The sequence below is a fragment of the Zonotrichia leucophrys genome, chromosome 4 (genome assembly GCF_028769735.1).
Source record: "Zonotrichia leucophrys gambelii isolate GWCS_2022_RI chromosome 4, RI_Zleu_2.0, whole genome shotgun sequence".
In the NCBI taxonomy this organism is placed as follows: Eukaryota; Metazoa; Chordata; class Aves; order Passeriformes; family Passerellidae; genus Zonotrichia; species Zonotrichia leucophrys.
This window is the reverse complement of record NC_088173.1, coordinates 50,553,747-50,576,803: the sequence shown is the minus strand read 5'-3', so window position 1 is coordinate 50,576,803 and position 23,057 is coordinate 50,553,747. Positions and strand designations below refer to the sequence as shown.

At 42.8% G+C, this 23,057-nt stretch overlaps 1 protein-coding gene across 7 annotated transcripts in view; it reads right to left on the bottom strand.

Annotated features, from left to right (window-relative positions):
- Positions 1 to 21,136, bottom strand: part of PRDM5 (PR/SET domain 5) — a 73,007-nt gene extending 51,871 nt beyond the window's left edge. For 3 of the 7 annotated variants that reach the window (XM_064712386.1, XM_064712390.1, XM_064712392.1), the window contains exons 1-5: positions 21,103 to 21,120; positions 11,594 to 11,690; positions 6,781 to 6,928; positions 6,417 to 6,539; positions 2,218 to 2,301 (exon numbers count right to left, since the gene is read on the bottom strand). In XM_064712386.1, coding sequence (XP_064568456.1) covers positions 2,218 to 2,301; positions 6,417 to 6,509 — 177 coding nt within the window. In that variant the 5' untranslated portion in view covers positions 6,510 to 6,539; positions 6,781 to 6,928; positions 11,594 to 11,690; positions 21,103 to 21,120. Of the gene's footprint in view, positions 1 to 2,217; positions 2,302 to 6,416; positions 6,543 to 6,780; positions 6,929 to 11,593; positions 11,691 to 21,102 lie in introns of all 7 variants that reach the window. The other 4 variants (XM_064712387.1, XM_064712388.1, XM_064712391.1 and 1 more) reach the window with 4 other exon arrangements.
- Between the last annotated feature and the right edge of the window lie 1,921 nt (positions 21,137 to 23,057).

The window sequence follows — 23,057 nt, the reverse complement described above, 5'->3', positions numbered from 1 at the left end:
AACTAGAAATGCATGTGGCAAACTTCCTCACAGCAAAATATTCCATAAAACTGAAGCCTGGATCCCAGGCATCACATGCCAAGGAGAGAAATGTTGCACTAATGCCCAATTTTTTCCCTTAACTTACAAAAAGCCTCCACTGCTTGAGACTTCTTTCTGAAGGTGTTCTCTCTGAAAACATTTTTTTTTGACTGCCATCAGACTGTGAAGTCAGGCTTTAGTGTGCCTCCCGCCAATAGCCTTCAAATTAATTATTTTTAATATCTTTGGTACAGCTGACTACACACAGACTTGGCCAGTTTCCGTGCGTGCTTCCCACAGGCTCTGGAATAACCATCTACTTGGGCTGTCCAAGCCTTACTTTCTGCATTCCTGGTCTCAATTTTCAACTTCAGACTACTCTCAGCATGATTTAAATTATATTATAAAGCTCACGTTCAGATCAACTTCAGTAAACATGAACAACTTGGTTTAAAACACTCAGGAAGTCATAAAATTTGGTATGCAGGAATCTTTTCAAGGCTCTCAAAACTAGGTTACAGTAAGATATTATGAAATGATTCTAAAACAGCTCATAAAAACCTCATTTTCTGATTTGCTGTCAACGGGGTCACATTAGTGTCACCAATAAATAAACGTATTTGCCTTTTCTCTCCTGTCGTGCAGCAACAGATAAATCTATTTAAGTATGAGAAATGAGAAATCTGGAAAACCATAAAGCTTTCCAACAAACCTAAAGGCCTTCTCACTGCTGTCATCCACCCGCTGTCTCTTCTGAAAACCTTGTTGCAGCACAAGCATTTGAGTGATTTGAAACAACCTGCAGACACATCAGGAAGGGCCAAGCCAGCCAGGGCACACCCACATACCCTGTGCTCAGCAAACACCTGCAATAAATGCACACTGCATTGACTGCATTGCTCTGCTTCCAGCTGGGAACAAAGAGGATCAAACTGCTTCCTCTGAGGACACAGCCCAAAAGGGAATGAATTGTCCACCCCTCTTCTCTGGGAAAGGGCATCTGGGGCACACCCCTGAATTGAAATCGACAAAAGAAAGGGAGAAAACAGCTCCAGGGGCTGGAGTGAGCACTCACCTAGGAATATGTCACCACTCACAAGATTTATACTGAGTTTGGGTTCAAAGAGATGGGCTTTGAGCGTTCTCACATCTTTCTAGGGCGTGGAATCTATCTGTAGCTCTGCATCAACACTCTGCTCTCTTCATAAGCTGCTCAGTGATGTTAATGCCAGAGATTTTTCAAATAAACCTCTATTTTGTGCTAAATACACTGATAGTGCTTCATGCCAGATGTCAAACAGAAGTTTTTTTATACCATGCAGTAAACAGTCCTTCCACCTCTAACCACAGAAAGGTAAAAAAGTAAGAAATGAGTCTTCTCAGTGCAAAAGAGGACTAAATGTGCATTCAACAGAAACTGCTTGGCTGAGGGAAAAAAAAAGGAAAAAAAGAACAAAAAGAAAAAATAAATTCTGCTCAAAGAACTAGAGCAGTAAATAAAGATTACAAAGACAGAACAGAGGCACCAGAAAGAAGGCATTTTTAGCAAGTTGGAAATGTTGGTATTGCCAGTATTTTTCAGTCAGTGTAATCTCCTCAACTGAACTCAGGTTTTACTTCTGGCACACAGAGGTACAACAGGAGCTAGGATGGGTTATGTCCCCCAGGACAAGACCTAGTGCATAAACTGCTGTTCCACAGTGAAATGCCTGCCCACTGCACCAGGCTTCTATTTTGCTACAGACCTCACACACTCATTGCATTAAAAACTGGTAAAATTTTAAAACTTTGCTCATGCAGTTTGATCCAAATCCCAACACAAGTGTCACACAAGGAAATGTTTCATATTACAGCAGAAAGAAGCCATTAGCTGGTACCTGCTGATTAGCATAAGTCAGTATCTCTGTAACTTACAATCTGCTTCCCAATTCATTTTTCTAATTATTTTCACATGTTTTAATGATTTTTCACAGTGTTATTATATTTGTATTTGGCTTGACTTGATGTTTTTTCACACTTCATTGATTAGAAACCATCATTTGTTTTTTCTTTAGCTTTAGAGAAGTCAATCCTCCTCCACCCAGGCAGCGTAATTTACAAGTACCTCACAAATCTCACTACAGGATCTTTAAGCTATGACACAAAATAGAAAGGATTTGTTACAATAAAACCTAATTCTGAGAACACTTTACTCACTTCCCACATGAGCCTGCAGTCTGTGTTCTCATCCAGCTCCTGCGGCATTCGCTTCTCCCCTGCAAAGGGGCCAAACTTTTCACCCTGAGGGAAAATTATAAAAGAACAAGAATCAGTAGGAGGAAAAAAGAAAAGCCAAGTCAATCACCAAACTTCAGCAGAGGAGTAATTTTTAGCCTCAAACAGGAAAGGAGAGTTTTCCTTTATTGCCAAGAAGGTGCACATCCTTGAGGGTTCAACTTGAAGCTCATTCCCACTCTTCTCATACTTTGAAGAACCTCATAAAACCATATCTACCTTCTGCATGCTTATTTCTCCTTTGGGAAGCAGGATTTTTCTTTATTTTAAATAAGGCTGAAATCTACAAGTCAAATTTCTTACATTTCTTACAAAATTTTCAGGAAGCACCTTGCAACAGGCATCCAACTAAAACAAAGAACTTGGCACACACGAAGTTTACATTAGATTTATTTGTGAGATTATTTGCAATGCTACTTTTTGAAGTGCCACAAATCAAAAGACTGAATAACTGAGGGCTTGATCATACAGAGATTTGTTTGAAATTGTAAGGGAGTATGCACGTGCTTATGAATTAATTTGAGCCTTCAAAAACAAAATTAAAATGTTCTACCACCTGCTAGTCATAACACCCGCTGTGAAAGCATCCATTGATGTGTTCTTCCAAAAGTATTTGGCATCAGGGTTTTTTCCTGCACACACGTCACAGGAGCAGCAGGGCAAAATAATTAAATAGGACTTTCTTCTCCCACAGGCCCAACCTCCCCCCACACACAGGGACAGGCCCTAAAACATGCCATGCAGGATGCTGTGCTCCTCCAGGCAGCATTCACATCCAGAAGTGCTTATCCTTTCAAGCATTAGACATTTTAAGTGTAGATAGAAAAGCAACTTTGGTGTTTCTTTTAAAAGCAACAGTATTTTGGTTTACAAAAAAAAGTATTGATCTTGTCCACTTATCCCTTCCCCCAGGCACATTGCATATTCCCAGCAACAGCCTGCTACATGCTTTCCTTCTTGCTTAGTTTTTACACATTGCCTACAGGTAAAGAAAAAAAGTGGAATGGAAAGCATCCAGGACTGTTCCCCTTGGAAACAGGAAATCAACTTTTTTTAGAAAAACAAACAACTTGTATTTAAAATTAAACCTGAACTGGTAATAAACAAAGGAAAAGGAAACTGACATTGCAGAATGAGGCAACAGAACTGAGGGACAATTTTTTAAGTGTGCACAAAGAACTTTTTACCACAAGGAACAGCAAAGCAGAAGGTAAAAACACAAGAACAGCGCAAGTCAGCAACTGGAGCCCAGAGCAAGAAAGGAGTCAGACAGGGGCAGTGGCAGTAAAAACTATCACTCTGGGGCTTCACAGCCTTACCTCTCATCGATTTCCACAGCACCCTTCATCATTCTGCTGATAAGTAATGTCAGAGTTCCTGCCCTGCCAGTTTTTCAAACCCTGGGATTCACCACTCAGGCTGAAACTTCCTCCTTCTCTCACCTCGTGGGCAAGGAAGGTGGAAATGGGCAAACAGAGCTGTGTGTGCACAGCACCCACAGGGCCAATGCCACCCATTGCTGGAGCACAGCAACAGCTCAGAACTGCAAACTCCACACACCATTCCCACCTCAGCGCTCCAAACCAGCAAATCTCCACTGCAATGCTCAAATCCTTCTGGAAGCTCAGCACAGTGGCAAAAGCAACACATCCACCTCTGAACACAGAGTAAATATAACAAAAGCTGCAGGTGATGCAGATTTCTGAGCGCTTTTTATGGCTTCTCAAATCTGGGGAGTAACCAAAACCTGATGTCTTGGTCCATGGGGATAAGTGCAATTATTTGTTTAGCTTTTCAGACCATTTTCTTCACATAGATATATATACACACACACATACCCACATTATCTCTGGTTAATAGACATGTTGTTATATGCCAACACACATTAATCAAAAACACACTCAAGACTTCAGCTTCCCCTCTGCTCAATAACAGCGAGCACCCAACACAGCCTGAAGGCAGAGAAATGATTCAGTACAGAAAAGCACGTTTTTCCAGTGCTGAAAAGGCTATTTTCAACAGTTGCTTTCAAAAAAGCAGCAGTGACTAATCTTCCAGTTGCAGCAAAACACTGAGAAATGCAATGGCTCTCTGATGATTACACTGAGAGCTTCATGGTGTGGGCGCTCTGCAGCCTGGGGCCAGCTCATGGAAAACAGAAGGAACTCGGGAATCACAGCTCTGTTAAGGCAACAAAACAAAAAGTTTGCACCTTTTATGATTACAAACAAAATCTTGAAAGCCCCCCACGCCTGAAGGTGCACAAGCAGATGGAAGGCAGCAGCAGTTCAGAATGTATTATTACCAAAACTTTGCTAATAGCAGAATTTTCAGAGGCCTCCACAACACTTGGAGAGTTGGTACTGCAATATATTTCTGATTATAAGGTCATCCAATTTCTTTTTTTACTTTCAGTTCAGACAACTGCAATTGTGTGGCAGCAACAGAGAGAAAACAGTGCAATATTCAATACTTAGCAACTTAGGTTTTACTTCACAATAAAGTGTCACATTCAACACCTCCTCCCAGTCCCAAAACTCCATGGAATTAATTTAACACCTATGAGCTGCTGTTAATCACAGCCACAAAGTGTGGTACTTCTGCCTCATTACTAGACAGGGGAACAAACTTAGAGCAATTCAGGTGTAAACTTTCTTTCCATGGAAAAGAGCAACATGGAGTCTGGCTCCATGTACTGGTGTCCAGTGTACCACCTGTGCTATTTACACATCCACCCTTCTCCCAACAAAGAACACGGGACTTAGGTCCCAACAAATTTTAGGAGTATGTTTTAATAAACCACAGAGCAACTCAAGACTTGGTTCCTCTGCCTGTTCTTCAGAGCAGGGCTTTGCACAGCACAGAGGACTCAGTGCCAAAGGACAGGTCTGTGACACACACTGGCACCAGACACTCCTCACACGAACAGACCCTACTGCAGCTGCCTCTGCCTTCTGCAGTCCACATGAAGTACACACCGCATTAGCAACATTTTTCTAGGTGCTTGCACGGCTCTGACCCCACACGCTTTGCCTGTATGAAGTTCCTAAGTAAGGTGGAATAATTCAGGCAGGAAAACGCTTTATTTGTCCCAGCAAGCAGCTCTAATGGATCAGTTGTCAACAGTGTAAAGGACAGAAGCTCTGACCCCCAGCCCTGAATTGCGGATACTAATTCCCATGAGTTTCATTCTATTTCATTCTATTTCAGAGTCCTGAAATTAACAAATGCTAATAGTGTACAACTTTCCTTGCTGTGTGAACCCAAAAAGTTTTGAAATGAAACTTCAGAACCTCTGTAGAAAAGTTTTCAAGAATTAAACCAAACGAAATAAAATTGTTCCCTCACGGTCCCCTTAACACTCAGGGACACCTTAAAAATGTGAGACTTCCACCCCATCGAGTCCAAGTCCTGTTGATGAAACCAGTGAAAAATTAGGAAAAAAAATCAGAGCCGAAACGAGGACAAAGATGGAAGTCGAAACATACAAAACACAGAGAAGTGTATACTAATGAAGGGTTCATAGTTTTGCTATGCCTTTATGTGTCCTAACAAGCCGCCTGGACAGTCTCAGCTGGAATTCCACACGATCAAGATACTTTCAATTATGAAGTGTGAAGAGGCATCACCTGGTTGGAGTACGAGACTGGGTTCAGCTGAATGACATGGTTCAGGGCCCCGGTTTATTACGCCGAAAAAAGGAATTAAAGCACGGTCCGGCCGAGCGAGCCCGAGAACCCCGGGCGGCCGCCCTGCCCTCAGAGCCGGACCCTCACGGAGGCGGTCCCGCCCGGGACAGCTCTGCCCTCAAAACTGTGCCAGGCGCACAAACCAAAATTTAAAAAAAAAAAATTAAATAAATAAATCACAAAATGGGGGAAATAAAATTCCTCAGAGCAAACCCTCCGCCGGCCCCCGCGCCCCGGGAGGCTCCGTGTACCGGGAAGGGGGAGCGGGCGGGCGGCGCCTCCCGTGAGCGAAGGGAGCCCGGGCGGGCACAGCGCGGCTCAGGCGAACTTGGAGCGGGGCAGAGGGGCGGGAGAGCCGCCCAACTCCCCGGTGATACGTGGCAGCCGCTCCCCGCCAGGGCCGGGCCAGGCCGTTCCCCCGCCATCACCCACCTTCTTCACTCTGCGGGCCGTGTAGAGCCCCATCCCGTCCTGCACCCGGGACGACTTCAGGGCGAACCTATCCGGCACGTACATGCCCAGCATTTTTGCACCGAACACGGGCCCGGCCGCCTGCTACTGGGGAGAAGGAAGAGGCTTTTACGGGGGGACTTCCATCCCACCGGGAGCGGCGAGCGGGAGTCCGGGAGAGGGGGGCAGGAAGAGGGGCTGGATGCGGGGGCTCCCCCGGCTCCTGAGGGGAGGGGCCAGCGCGCGCCGCGGGGCGGGGCGGGGCGGCCGCAGGGGGCGCGCGCGCCCGGCGGGGCAGCGGCGGCGCCGTGAGGGGACGGCGGGGTCCCGTGAGGGTTTGTCCCACCTCTTTTTTCCTGTTCCACCAGTGCGTGAAGGCAGCTTCGTCCCTAAACCAAGTAATCCTTCCCTTTCGGCGGCTGGTTTTGAGGGAGCGCGGGTCTAAAGGCAGAAATCGGGCATCCTCGCGAACGCGCAAACGTGACGCTTTTTGTCTAAAAAAAATAAACAAACATTCTGTATATTTCTGTATATTTCTGTATATTCTTACGACATACCCGGCAAAGGCATGTTTTTCTGACTAAAACTACGCGCAGTGCAGTCGAACAGGGAGGAAAAGTTCGACTTCCACAGGTTGCTAGCATCACACCAGTACTCTTTCGCAAAACTGCAATATACATTATAAGTACACGTTATATATATGCACAATGTATATTATAAATACACATCATATATATATATGTACAATATACATTGACCTTCTAGAAAGCTGAATAGCTTTCTTGGGGATTTTTGGGATTTTCAGTCACGCCATACTCATTGTTGCTCTCTAAACTGAAGTGGTGGTGTAGCTAGAATAGGGATTTGTAGCTAGAAAAGGAATATGTAATCATATCTGATTAAGGAATTAAAAATAAGTACGAAGGCATGTGAGGCAAGCAGAAGGAAAAGGAAGAAAAGGGGAAAAGAACTATTTATAGACATATTTTAAAATTGTGCTGGTAATGATAATAATTAAACCACTGGAGCGTAACAAGCTCTTTTCTCTCTACCTCTTTTTACGTTAACAGATGTATAAACAGTAGAAGTTAAATATTAAAAGCTCATAGTTTTCCAGCAAAGTGTTAGGAAAGTTCTGTGTCAGTATCGTTTGGAAGGAATGAAACAAATATCCTGAATTTTAGTTACCACGTGCCAGGGATCAAATCATCATAAAGTGCTTTGGATCAGTTGGATTCCTGCCCATCCATAGGTGGACATTAAGGCAAAAATTAAATTTAAAAAAATCAGGTCTAGCTGAAAATGAAACTCACTTTGACTATTTTTGTTCCCTTATCTATTTGCACACAATGGCTTTTTGTACTTAGCATCTGCAGTGTCGTAGTTTAGCTATCATAAATGTCTTACAAATGTGATGTATATTTCCACCAACACACATGTATATACAGAGAAATTTATATAATACTTCATTACATTCAATATATGAGCAAATGCTCTAGTAAATTTCATGTAAATTTCTAGTAAATTTCTAGTAAATTTGACAAGAAAAAAGGAGGAAAGGCTCTAACAACATGGTTGAAAGAATAATTTTAGGAATAAAACTGCAGCAGACCCACAGATTTCACACCTTCACTGATAGCCTGGACACTGGCTACTAATTTAGTAATAGAAATGGAGCATGTAAATCTGTGTAAGTAAGAACTCTACCATCTCAAAAACAATAAATTTAACTGAGAGGAAAGAAGTTGCCTGGGCCAATTGCTTCAGTTTTATGACTAAGAGCAAAAATTAACTATTCTTTCAATTAACATTAACTCTAAAGCTTCCCCATGCATAATTGAACACACAATATTTCTGGAGACCAGAACACTTCCTTGACTGGATGCCAGCATCATTTTCCCTGTCTCTGACCTTTTCCAAAGGTCATGAATATTCTAAAATCATTTTGCATTTTACGAAGGCATCAGTATTTTTCGCTTCAGAAGACAAAAAATATCTACTGGGGGGCCTTCATTCTGAGCCTTGAAAGATTTCTTCTATGGGAAGTTAAAGGTAATATTATAGTTTGGATGCATTTATGTCTTGGTTTTAAGCTCTTTCAGTACACAAGAACAACTGTTTTACTTTTTAAATTTCAGCCATTATTACTCCAGTATGGAAGGCCATTACCTGTGTCTTATGCTGTTTAAGCAAATTAGGAAGAACATGCTGTAGCACTGGACAAAACCGTCACCAGTCTTTCCTTTCATGGTGTACTGGTGGTGTGACATTGATCACAAACTCACAACTGCCTGTCCACCTGCAGCAAAATACCTTTTTTCCCATTCAATCAGCCATTACCCTTACAGCTGTGACTCACTGGCAGTGCAGCACGAACAAACTGAACACGTTGACGCTCTGTTTCTGTGTTGCCCTATACAGAAAGCCAAGGAGAAACACAAGGGAATCCAGCAGCCTTCAGACTTGAAGCCTTACACTGTCAAAATTCATGTTCATAACTTCCTTAGAAAAGGAACAATGTATTTTCAGATGAGGCTTTCATGGAGTCATGAATGCTGCTGTGCCCCACATGAAATTCCATGGCAGGAATCCACCTGTGGTGACAAACAAAATATTCCAAGAGCTTTTGTCTGGAGTTACACTACTTCTTGTTGCAACACCATAGAGGAGGCACGGTATGTTAGGCCTCCACTCGAGGAACAGCTAATTAAGTGTCATATTTAATATGTCACATTCTAACAAACAAAAGGATCTAAGACCAAAATACTCCTCAAGATGCCAGAAGTAAACATGCCAGCCCCTGAAAGTGTCCAGCAGCTTAGAAGGAAAATGTGGTCTCCAACGCATTTTCCTTTTCACTGCTAATCCCTTGTTTAGATGGTGTAGTATCATCTCTAAAACTTTTCAGGGACTTGACATTTCTATCCTCCCTCCCCTTGCTCTGCAGGCAGTTGGACTGAAATCTGAGGCTTATGGCTTTTAGCCCTTTCAAGAGTTCCCTGCATGGAGCAGTATTAAAATATTAACTTTAGCAGCATCACTAGCAATGCCAGAACTAGATTCTGGCAGCTGGCACCCCTGAGACAGGGTGATATTCATGATAATGGCTCCTCCTTCCCAGTTTGAACTGGTCCACAAAACATTTCTGCAAGTTTGCAGATATGTTTTGGGAGCTTCCTTCCTGAATCTATGGATCTCCTCTCCAACCCCATCCACTTCCTCTTAACCTGGTGTGATCAGGAGCAGCACTTTTAAAGCAAATCTTTATCTTATCTGGATTGTACCTCACATGCAGGACACGTACAGTATTGTCAGATTGTTCCTTCTTAGCTCATGTGTACCTGCACGTTTCAGGTGTGCAGATAACACCTAGCTTGACCAGGAATGCAAAGGTTTCAGGCAGTTTTTTCCCTGGAATTTGCCAAGCCCCTTTCTCTGCCTTGGTACAAAGTCCTGAACTTCATTTGGGACCTTGTTCTTTTTTCACAGTGACTTCCCAGACCTTCCACCCTGCAGTGCTTGGACCAGCATGGAAACAAGATTTGCCCTGACTCATTTTGCACTGAAAGTTTTCAGGAGGGAAAGGTTCCAGCTTGCCTCAAGGCAGAATCTGAGTGAAAGATGGAAAGAGAAATAGCATAAAGAACTCTCAGGGTCGGGGGATTTTTTCCTTTCCTCAGTTGGACAGAGTTCCACTTGAAAAAAACAAAACAAAACAACCTGAGCTTGGTGAGAGCTGTGTACACCTTTAGAGCCTGCCCTGCTTTGGGGACAGTGGCACTCCTGCCAGCAGTAATCACCAGGCACAGGGACTTTGAAGTACCTGGAACAAATTGTGTTGACATGGAGTCAGCTTAAACCGTATGTCCAACTACCCACTCAGAACTCAATCTCTTTCATGTGAAACAATCTACTTTCTGAAACAATTAAATGTGCCTGTTTAAAATATGACAACAAGCCCCATCTACTCAGTGTCTTGGGGTCTTTTCCAGCTCTAAGTGTTTGTTTCGTCTGTGTTTTTTGGTGCTCTGAAAAGCTTAAGTTGTTCTTTCCCTAATGCACTTTGATTTGCTGACCAAAATTCCTTTGAGAGCTATTTTTAAGGATTGCCTTTTTTTTTTTTTTTTTTTTTTTTGTGGCGTGTTGTGGTTTTTTTCCTGCAGTGATTCTTTTGAAGCTTTTTAAATTCAACAAACAAATTATTTCCCTACCAAAATCTCTCTTCTAATCAATGCACTGTTGGCTTTTTGGGTTTTCTGTAAACTAATACAGAATCCTTGAGTTGTGATATTCGAGGCCATGAAAAGCTGTACATTATAAGATTAGTTTTAAACTTGTCTCATTCTTTGCTTACATGCACAGAGTAGTTGCTGTCAAAATATCTCAGATATCTGAAGTCCTAGAAGTCGATGCCAGAATTTCAGAATTAAATTTTTTCTCCTTCCCCTTTAATATACTAAAATTCAGACATGCATTTATACTTACATTCTCCAGCTGATGGCATATTAAGCATCCACTTCAGTTGTTTGACAGGTTTTGAAAGTAGGGTTTAAAAAAAAAGGAAAAACCGGACAAAATTTTGAGTAGGTAGGAAATTAAGCTAGTACTTAAGGTTTCATAGTGATGGACCTAAAAGGAGCACAGTATAATGGGACTGTGGTAGATTTAATTTTTTTTGCTATCTCCCATGAAAACTTCACACGAGTGATATAGGAAAGAAGTCTGAAAAGCAAGTAGAGAATGGTTAAAAATACTTACTTTAAAACATTTAGTGTAAACCATCTCCCTAAATTTCTTCAGGGACAGCAAGTGACAGAAACACTTTATGCAGTAGCACATGAACTGGGCCACATCCTTACGCATCCCAGAAGTGGCTTCCGCAGATCAGGAATATCTTATTTCAGCTTGAGAGGGACTTCCCTAATTGATGTCACCCCCCTGTATTTCCTGTCAGCCCCTTCAGGATCGACTCAGCCTTTCCTTCATTAATGCAAAGTGACTTCCCAGATCCAGCCTCTCCCTGGTGAGCTCCGTCCTTCAGCCCTAACCATTGCCATGCATGCCCTGGTGCCTAAAGGTTACACCTTCCCAATTCCCATTACAGCCTGCTCTGGAGCTGATCCTGGGCTCCTTCTGGGAGCCATCAGCCTTAAACTTGCCTGCTTCCTCTTCTGCTTGCTCCCTAATCGTGAGAGGGATCTTCATGGAACACGAGGTTCATCACCAAGCTAATTCCCACGCTGTGCTCTCCATTTGCTGAAAAAACATGGAAATTAGGCTCCCTTTCAGTGCCTGCTCTGTGCCAGTCATTTAACTCATCCTGTCTGGCAGTTCAACCATACAACAAGTTCTTTCTAAAACCTTGGAAGAGCTTTAATGCTGGGAAATATTTTTCCACCATTCCTCATCAGGACATGAAGCTGGAACACCATGTTGGGTTTTCCTGTAGCAGGAAGACAGCTGACTACTATGAACTCACAGTGGTTTGCTGATATTATTTTAGCAGATGGATGACAACTCTCATGACTGACCTCTGCCTTTCATGTCTGCCAGGTGCTGTTGGATATTCTTATTTTCACTTCTCCATGAATCTCCACTACATGGAGTATCATTAGGGTGCTTGACAGAATGTTTTTAAATCCTTGGAGAGTGGCTACATACACACAGAAGGTATTTCTCAGAACTGCCAGCTGTGGAAAATTCATTTTGCCATTCTGAGCGCATAATTTCACAATCTGTGCTGTCCTTTGCTCAGACACTTGTCTCAGATCATCTTTCACATAATTTTTATGCACTTTGGCCTCACTATCTCCTTCCCATTCTCAGAAGAACAGATTTGAGTCACTCTCTTCTCAACAGGGCGAGTGTCCCCTAGCTTCTTATCTTGCACTATTCAGCTGTGCCTGACCCACCAGTGGAGGCCTTAAATCCCCCAGCTCTCCACGCTACAGATGTGCTCATTTCTTCCTGCACTGTGAGCTGGAACAACTTAATTCCCCTGCTCAGAAAACCTGGTCCCAGAAGAGAACAGTTTGCTTTAAGGCCTACAAAAGGCTTTAAGGCCTACAAAAGGCCAAACCATTAGGGCTGGACACAGCAGATTTGAAATGCAAGGGGAATTCCCACTGACACCAGGGATCTGGGAACTGGGGTATTGTTTGTAACGCTGTTGGATTTATGTTTCTTTGCTGGTTTTAGTTATTTTTAGAACAGCTGAAATCAACACACCAGGTCATTTGACATCCATATCCTGAGAGGGAATAGCACACACCAAGGTGAGAACTACTGATTTAAGAACGGACAACAGCTATGCTGAACACACCTCAGCGCTTCCCTTGGTTCTCACTCTCCTGCCTGCCCTCCCCTGAAGTCACTTTCTCAGTTAACAACATTTTCCCCCAGCAAATACTTCCCTCCCAGTGCTGTAAGAAATTCCTCAGGAAGAATGGGAAAGTCTTACTGCTTTAACACAGGCATAGAGGACAGACGCTTAAATTGCTCTCTGCGTCTTTGCTCCACTCCATACATGTTCTGTTCTGAGAAGGAGAAATATTAATACAAATACATATTCTGTTCTGAATAGGAAAATTTTAAACAAATCTGGGAGTTTTGCACCTAGAGGCCTCAGCAGAACCAGCTTCAATAATACTTTTGGGCATGAGCTGCTTTATAAAGCTTAAGGGCTTGTGTAATCAGGGGCACCACACGCACGTTTAGAATGAACTGAGCCTAACAAAATCCAACAACAGCAACAAAAAAAATTTAAAACCTCCAGCATTTGTCAGGAATTAAGTTCTCATTAAACTGTGCAGGATGAGTGTTTGAAAAAGACTTTTCTGTTGAATGCTTCCATTTAAAAACTCTCATCCTCATTATATTCCATCTGACACCAGGGGTACTCGGCAGCTCTATACCAAACATCAATATGTCAGACTAGACTCTAAAAAAAATATAAGAATCATCAAGTATGATGACTCTGGCTCAAATGATTTTTGGATATTATTGCCAAGGTCTGCAAGGATCAGCTGTAAATTTATTTATGCAGTACTTAGAAAAACAAACAATAAAGAAAAAATGAAGAAAACCAATAGCTATTTCAAAGGTTGTGTTCTTACAAGTACTTCATAGTGAAATTGCTCAGTTTTGAAAGCAATAGGAGGATTAAAGGCAGGAATATGATTTTTCTTTATTCCCTTCATTATTACATTTTCAAAATAAGACAAAAATTAGAAACGTGTCTTTGCTTACAAGCAACAATAGCACAATTCAAATAAGTTCCCTCTTTCAGACAGAGCCTTCTATTTAAACTTTACAGGTCTATTCACAGAGATGTCTGGAGACTGAAGTAAGTGGGGAGAGGATCTCACATGTTCCCCTGCCAGCAGCTACCTAAGAGGAGCAGCAGCTGATTCAAACCCTTGGTACACCTACACTTTGGGGCAGAAGTTGATTTTGAGAACAGATTAAAGTCACAGGGAGTTCTGAAAGTATCTGAAATTAGAGTAGGACCAAAGGAAGGATGTTTGTGTCTGTATGCACAGAGGAATCATTAGATTAATAAGTGTCAGTGTACTCTGAAGAGCAGGCTTTTTGAAGAACAGCAACAGCTATAAAAGACATCTGTGAGCTGCCTGCCACTTCCTTTCTGAAGTATTCACCCTTGGTTAACAGAACCCACAGCTCCTGGGACTGAGGCTGCAGCTGGTTCTGCTTTCTCCATGCACTGTCCCAGTGCTCCTCTCTGGCATTCCGGAGAGCACAATGGCACCCCCTGGGCCGGGCTGCAGCCCCTTGGGGTCGGGGATTGTTTGTGGGACGCCGTCCTTCTGTCACACAATGGGGTTGCTGTTCCTCCCTCGGCTCCATTGTGTCCAATCACACGGGATTTTTTTAAAGTTACGTTTTAAGTTATAGCCTGCCAGGCACCCTGAGGCATCTGGACACTGGACGCACCATAAATTCAAAGTTCTTACTGCTCAGGATTGCCATAAACGAGTTAGTCATCTTTTCTCATAAGGCAGCAAGGGAATGAGCTGAAAGTACAGGGCAGCTGCATCTTATTTAAAAGTGTGTCTTTAAGAGGTACAAGGCATTAACATGCCCTTTTGGAAATGATGTGCAAGTCTGCCCAAGCTGCAATAAGTCATCCCAGCAAGTCTGGAACAAGCCGTGTCTGCGCTCCCAGAGCAGCCCCAGTCAGTCCCTGCACGCCGTGGCTGTGCCCAGCTGTCCCTGGGGGAAAGGCACTCACCTGCACGGAGCCACAGGATGCATTCCTGAGCCAGGTTGTCCCTACAGCACCAAGGGAGCCCTGGCAGGGGAGGACACTGCATGCAGAGCACTCAATGTGCAGTTTTTGCTGGGATCCTGCCTGCCTAACCAATGAATTTTTTGAGCCCACCACCAGCCTGGTCCTCTGTACACACAAATCTATGCACACAGAGCCCCCAGCAGAAAACAGAAGCAGAGTCTGTATTTCCCTTCTCATCTTATGTAGAGAGAAACCATTTTTTGGCACTTTGGAGTTGCTGAATTCCTTTATTTGTGCAATATTTCTTGACACTGCGTTACTTCCATTTAGTTTACAAAGAGCAGTAAGAGTTATTGGGTTATATACCACACATTTTAATTGTGGTAAAACACCATAAAATAAGATTGGCAGTAGTTAAATTTTACTTTGTTTCACCTCTCTAGAGACTTGGAGGCTATGAGCATTACCATTACTCCTAATGAAATTCTGAAGGTTGGAGAATATTTATAATAACCTAACACTGAACTGTGATAAAAGACACAGGAAAAAGATACAACAATCTAAAAACATTATATAGAAATGGGTGAACATTCCTCCATCACATACATTTTAACTCTGTTTAGCTGAACACAACTAATCTCTAATGCTGGCTCTTTCAAAATTTAATAGATACTGTTATGAGAGATTAAAGTCACATAATGATCCCTGATTTAAGAGCCAGATGGTTATTGGATCTGAAAGGTCCCACTATTGAAAGCTGTTAGAAAGAAGTGAAAATTTAAAAGGCTTCAATACACCAAAAAAAAAAAAAAAAGAATCTGAATAAAGTAAATCAGAATTTCTTCATAGGAAATCTACTGTTTTGAGAGGTCTAGGAAGCAACGGCTACTGATTTTAGTATTATCCCATATGTTACTTTGTCCATCCCTTCAGCTTGTATTATTTGCCTAACAGGACAACTCATCCAAAACCCCCATTATCATATAAATGGAGACATTTATCCATTTCAAATGCACTATGACACTGCTGAGGGCTGCAGCAGCCCAGCATCAGTGCTAACTAAAATTCCACACAAGTTATTTTCACCATAGACACCAAGAATACCTTTTACGACAAAACATTTACTAAAAATCTGCTTCCCTCTCTCCCCTCACTTCCCTCCCATAGAAACCACAAAAAAGATGAAGAAAACATCAAATGGTAAAAATTCACATTGAAATGGAGAGAGGCATGGTAAGGAGCATGGGTTTTTTGCAGGTGTGACTAATGTGCAAGCTTTCACTTGTTCCTCCAGGCACCAAAGGCATTTTCCCCCAGGCCTTGTCCAAGGGACAGACATTTGGATTGCATTAAGCTTCCAGGGGGTATGTGTGCAAAACTCCAGTATGGAACAGTTATTAAAAAGGCTGCATGTTTGCTATTTCTGTGGTTTGTCAGAAAGGTCATTGTTTAAGATGTTTTCATTTAATGACAATGTGTCTCTATTCTTGTTATTATTGTTTGTTTCTTTCATGTCCGTTCCTCCTCCTCAGTATCATTGTTTTTGCCTGTCCTGTGAAGTGTCTTGCTGTTCTGGTGCCATGGGGTTGGGAAGATGTTATGGATTTGTGTAACTTCTCACTACACTGGCGGCTCATTTTCAGAGGGGTGTTTCCACCATGGCCACTTCTCAGAACTTGTTGGGAAGTTGAGTCTGGAGCAGGGAAAAAGGAACCATATTCATTTATGCACAGCTCCATTACTTCAGCAGGTAAAGGCTGGTTACTCTTCCCAGAAACTCCTCATGGGATCACCACCTATCAGAACTTTGCTCTTAAGCAAAGCCCCTACACTTCCATTCACACAGGTCTACAACAGCAGAAAATGGGAGCAGAATTATTCATCCCATTCGGAAAATACACCAAATACTCAAACAAACTCTTCATTGTAAGCACATCTCCTGAACTGGCAGAAACAAGCAGCCCAGGCCACCAAAAATAACCAACTAAGGACCTGAAAACACAAATTCCTGCTGAAATACAGAACAGTCAAATCACTCAGTTATTAACCTTGCACAAACTGGAGGTGTGGGCAACTTCTCTTTTTCTCCATTATATGAGAACTCAAAAGGATGGGGTTTTATTTTGAGATGGGAAAGAACAGTATTGTATGATGTTTCCATCATACAAAGAAGTACACAAACAACTTTAAAAAGACAGCAGGAACCATTAACAGATGAGTTAACAGTAGCTAAATATTTATATTGCACATTTCACATTTATCACAACAAACCCTTCTTTTTCCAGAAAAATATCTGGGTTAGGGGCTAGGACAAAGTATCCAATTGAATTGTTTCTCTTGGTATATCATGTTCTTTTAAAGGGGACAACACAACCAAGTGGGCCCCTCTGCAGGGGAAAAGATGAGGTATCTCCATGTGTGAGCTCCTTGGTGTGCTCAAGAGGGGGGAAGCAAACATCAAGGAGACACAGGCATACAGCTCAGGCTCAGGAGATAGCTGAGAGCAGCAGGACAAGCCAGAAACCAGCCCCAGTGACAATGGGAACAGTTCCCTGGGGACCACAGTGGCCTTGCAGCCTGCTTCAGCCTAGAAAGCCACAGAGCTGACTGAAAGCAAGACTGGAAGCAGGGACAAAGTGAGCAGCAGGGGATTTGTTTATAAACCCTTCCCCATGTCTAGTCTGGCTTTTCTCTCTCATCTCTGTTGCAAGAGGTTTGTCTGATGTAGGCTTTGTTCAAAGAAAACCTGAGGTTTAAAAGCTCTTTGAGGGAAGAGCTCTGGACAGACCTACCTCAATGCTCTTGTCAAAGATTTGTGTTCTTTAAGGACAGAGGTATTTTGGTGTTTAATTTAATTGTGCTGGCAAAGGCTTGGCTGCTCAGTGCAGCACAGGAGTAGTGGCCTTGACAAGTTTTACCTCTTAGAGAAGGATGAGTTGGTGCCAACATCACAAGCACCAGAGCACAGTCTGGGCTCAGGAACAGCCAGGATGTCAGCAGCAATTCCTGCACACTTGGAAATAAAGGCAGCACAAGGTTCTGGGAAAAAAAATTTTGATAACTTTCCAGTCTTCCTCCACTTCTCCTGTGCTCCATGTGAGCTAGGAGCTGCTGATGAAAAGCTCTGGGCAGAGCCTCCTACAAAGGCTGTCCTGAATGCTAGACTGAGTTATTGTACAATCAGCAGTGGTGCCTCGGGCATGGCCAGAGGACAGTGATCAAACAGCTCCAAAACACAATGAGAAAAGGGCCTTTGTCAGCACCAACAGGGAACCTATGCCTACCCAGGATCCAGAAACAGTTGTGTCTCACTTTAACCCACTGCTCCCACCAAAGCAGCCTTTTCTCCATGTCCTTTAGCCCGTTCCACCCGCTCTGGAGAGGGCATGAGCCCAATTACTCAGCACTTAGCAGGCACCAATTACAGAGGGAGCAGAGCCCCTGCATTGTCCATGCCCTGTCAGGCAGCATCTGCCTGCCAAGCGTGCTGCAGCAGCCTTTGTCACCGTGCTGTCCCCTGGCAGCCAGCTGCACAGCTTGAACCAGAGCAGGAGAGAACACAAGGAAGCCATTAGAGCTTGGGAGCAGTTGCCCAACGTGGCTCAAAGAGGGATCTGAGGAAACATAATGGAATCACTCATGAGCAACTGTCTGTCCAGCCCACATCTGCAGGAGGTCTGCAGCTGCTCTGCTCTCAGCACGGGCCAGACCAGCCCTCCAGAACAGCACAATCTCTGCATCAGCTCAGTGTACCTGCCCAATAGCCTTCAATTAGTCAAACATTGACCAAAAAAAAAAAAAAAAAAACCCACTAAACAAAAACAAAACTTGTGGTCTGCGAGAAAGCGGCCATGAAGGGACAATACTTGGGAAAACAAAAGCCAGGAGGAGGAACAATGCCTCCCTGTTGAACAAATGGAGAGAATTGGCTCCACCTTTTAATTACAACCCCATGCCAAGCAACTCGAAGCAAATGTATTTGTGTTTATTTCACATTCAGCTCCCCAGCTGTGCCATGGCAAATGGAGGAGAAGGAGCACAGTAATAATGGTGGGGCAGGACTGCAGCTGGCACAGGCACGGGTGCGTGGGAGGAAAACATCAGGAGTGGCCACAGCCTCGTGTGAGCCCTGCCTGTGCTCAGCAGGGATTCTCATCCCTCATCCCATGCTTTGTGTCCTCAGAGAATTAACTCATTTCCCAGGACGCAGGAGGTAAGTCCTGATTCCACTAAGGAGCACAATAAGAACCGTAGTTAACTGCCTGAGCCACCCTCCCACCACCATCCCTCCCTCATGCTGTCTGCCTGGGAGATGGAACAGCCTTTTTAACAGCCATGCCATTTGATGTCCATAAACAGCAAATATTCCAGTACCAACAGTTCCACCTGCTCCTTTTCAGTTTTCTTTGCTGTAGATAGACTCAGTAAGGGAAGTCTTCAGAGGAGAAGAGAATCTCTTTCTGAAGTGAACAATAAGCATCTGTCTCACAGTTCATCAAAGGGTACCTCAACTCTACAGTTTTCAGCAGGCAGAAATCAAATTGTCAATCAGTTGACTTTCCAAAATACACAATGACTGCAAGATCAGATGCCAGCTGTACATTCATTATTCACTTGTGCCTATTTTGAGATAGATAAGTCCCTTATTGCTAGACAAATTGGGCTGGGAAGTAATAACAAGTTGCATTCACAAAACCTATCAGTGTTACTGGGTGACTTCAACTTTCATTTATAAACAGTTCTCTTCTAAGGAAATGGCCTAAAAAAGGGGAGGGAGGGTGTTCCCCACAGCCTGGTGTCAGCAGTGGCTGTCTGGGCAGGCTGAGGATTATGATTCTTATAGCCAGTGATGTGGACTCCAGAGGAGTGATAAAACCCTTTTTCCAAAGCAGGCTTTGGAACCATCAAACACATGAAATGAAGGAAGAATTTGTCTCCCTGACAGGATTAATACCACAAGTTTATAAACCAGTCTAAACACTTATTTAGAAGACTAAACCATCCCTGAACTGTGTCAGTGGCTGCCCTAGCCTTTCATAGATTCACTGAAACTCTGAAGGGACTCTGAAATCCATGGAGCATCTCAAGACAACCAAAGAAAGGCTCTCCTCACCAACACAGAGCTACTGGGGAAAGGGTTTAATATGGAAATGATGTGAAAAGCTCAGCTTCTCCTCTACATATAGGATTAAATTACACAGCCAGAAACAGCTGCTGGAGCTCAACAGGAAAATCCAACGTTTGAAAAACAGTGGCTCAAAAAGGCAGGGAGTGGGGAAGTCATTATTTACAACACACTCATTCCTGCTTAACAGTTAAAGAAATCAACAGGCAGAATGGGGGGGAATAAAATAATTTACTTCACAAAAATATCTCAGTTTTAGTTCTCTATCCCTCTTTCACCTGAAATAATGTGCAATTCTGAGTGTGGAAGAGCACAAGTAAAATCAGTACTAATTAGGAATTACATTAAACCCCTGAGTACCAGAATCATATAATTTTATATTTCAAACTCTCTGATCTTTCTCCCCCAGCCAAAAATCCATACTTTGAGAATTAGCAGGATAATTTCTTGCCTTCCATTCCAGAAGCAAAGCAAGCCACAACACTGTGTCCCCTTTTTGGTGTTACTCCCACCTTACAACCAGATTTCATACAGTCAGACAAACTCTTCACTACCACACTTGCTAGACTTAGAGAAAAGATTTTAACACAATTAAAACAAGAATTCAGGTCTCTTTGCAAGGTATGCATTATAAGATTAATACTTAATAATCCTGTCAGCATTTATTTAAGTTAAGGCTTTGGAGCAGAAATTTACAGTCATTTTAGCTGCCTGTCGCTACAAACACATTTCTCTAAATCAAGGAAACAATTAAGCATGTGACTGCTTACCTCTAGCAGGTGTTACCCTACATGAATATCCAAACCCAGAATTAAGACACAGCCATAGTGTGTGTCAATACAGCAGTAAAACCCTCAAAAAACAGCAATTAATAATTTCTTCCCTATCAACCTTTCAGCAGCTTTGCCATTATATTATCCACACACATTTGGGATATCATTTATTCCCTGTTTGCTCAGTGAACAGAAAAAACAATTCTTTACTTTGTTCTCTGAAGCTTAAGTTAAACTTCTTATGCACAAGGTTAGCGGGCTCAGGAGACCTCATACAAGGAAAGTGTATGTCAGACTTTTCAGACAAAAAGAGAGAAAAAGAGGGGAAAACGTATTTTAATAGTGCCACACTTATTAACCCCTCACAAACAACTGGCTGAAACACCAGTGCCACAACACAAAGACAACACAAAACCAAGGAAGTCTCTTTGGCAGAGTTAAAACATAAACACAAAGCCTCTGCAGGTCTCTCCTTTTACTTAAAAACAGACTTTTAAAGAAAAGCAAAGACAGACTTACCTGCTTACCTCCAAGAACACACTGCTCTCCTCCTGCAGCAGGGGAAGGAAAGGAACTTTCAGAGTTGCTGCAAAGGCTCCTTAAAGGAAGCAGTATCACCTGGCCCAAGGGCTGGGGCTGCTAAGGAAGCCCAGCTGTATCCTCCAGGGCGATGATTCTCTGGGGAATTGGCTTGCACTTCAAGTCACTCCTCAAATCAGTGCAAGTGGGGTAAAAGCAGATGCAAAAACCACCTTCTTTGGAGCAGTTTTATTTTGCACCCACACTGCCATTAAAAATGTCCATGTAAGAGGGAAAACCAGCAAAAAAAGGCATGTTTGCAAGGTTTTCCTCAGATTTCTATGGCCTCAGTTGCCTTTGCTGATGTGCCACAGCTCCATGGTTTTTAACACAATCAGTTTTACCTGCCACCCAGAAGAGGAAGAGAACTTGCTCTGAGTTTGTTTATTGGGCAAAACTGTGCATCTTACTCTCCTGCACCTTCTACACAGAAGTGTTTGAAAGAAAACCAGGAGCAAGAAGTAAGAGACACAAAAAAAAAGATGTGTAATAGTCAAGAATTAAAAAAATAATATTCCTCTAGCCTCCCAACATCACTGGAATGTCAGGACACCTGGTAAGTAATAGCAAATATTATCAAATGGAAGAGGACATGAAGGAAGTTGGGAATTTCACTGAATAGCTGCACAACTGAGTTAGCAGCTGTGCTGTGCACTGGGACAACCTCAGTCAGACCAGATTCTTGTACTGCCACACAACTGAGGGCTGACCTCTGCCAGTACAAAGGTTTCTGAATAGGTTTCTAGGCAAAGAGAGGAAGAAGAGTTCAGGGTCTCTGGTACAGAGTTCCCCAGTATGGCTTATGTGCTGAATTAAATAAAATGCATTTTCTCATCCCATTTAACTGAGCGTATCCAAACATGATAACCCTAACTAGTCAAAAGACTTGGAGAAACCACAACCATTGCATTTTTTTGCCAAGTGCCAAGGTAAATGTTTGCTGTTCAAAATAAGGATTTGCTTTCCCCCTGTTATGTTACCAGTCTTAAAACAGCTACTTAAACCCCAAAGAAATGTGGCTCTGAGACCCAACTGCTGTTGCTACAAGTGGAGTTCTTGAAATGTCTGTGTGCATCACTGATGGATTTATTCTGCAGCTTTGCCACCATCATAACCTTTTGTTCTGTAACTCATGGACCATTTTGGGCTCCCTGGAGCTTCCATGGTGAGGCAGCTGCCACCTTTGCCAGTGAGTAAAGCAGTAAAACTAAGTAAGCCCCCTTTGACTGATGAAGGTATTGGAGATTATCTCGCTGTGGTTTGCCACGGCTCAGTGACTCTTCAGCAGCTTTGAAACAAACACCATCTGCAGAGAATTTCTCTGTTACAGTCCTGCAATGGATGGGCCTTAAGGAGGTGCTGCCATCCCTGTGAGCCACCTCGGCTGCTTCCCTATAGCCCTGTGTGTTCCTCGGCTGCAAATTCCAGCATGGCATTCTGTCCCAAAGGGACACATACCATTCACTGTGAGTACTGAACTCCATTTAACCTTCTATTTCCCAGCTTGGGTTTCTATTTTAATTAACTTGCCAGCTTTGTGCTTTAAAAAGCCCCTATGTATATTTGTATGTATATTTCTATATATATTTGATATATTGCCTTTTTTTTTTTGACCTTTTACACCAGGTATCCATCTGTTACATTCTTTATAAATTCTTTTCATATCTGTTTTGATGTTGCCCATGCTATGACTTTTCACATGGGCTCTCTGCTTTCACAGAAACTCACTCTGGAGCTTTCCCAGCAGATGAGACCTATTCTACTTTAACACCTGCTTCAGTCACCTCTCAGGTAAAGGCTGACTTATATTTGCCCTGTATAAAACAGTGCCCTTATTTTAACTCTATCCTTCAGAGAACAGCTTCTCTCACACTATTAAGATCTGAATAATAACA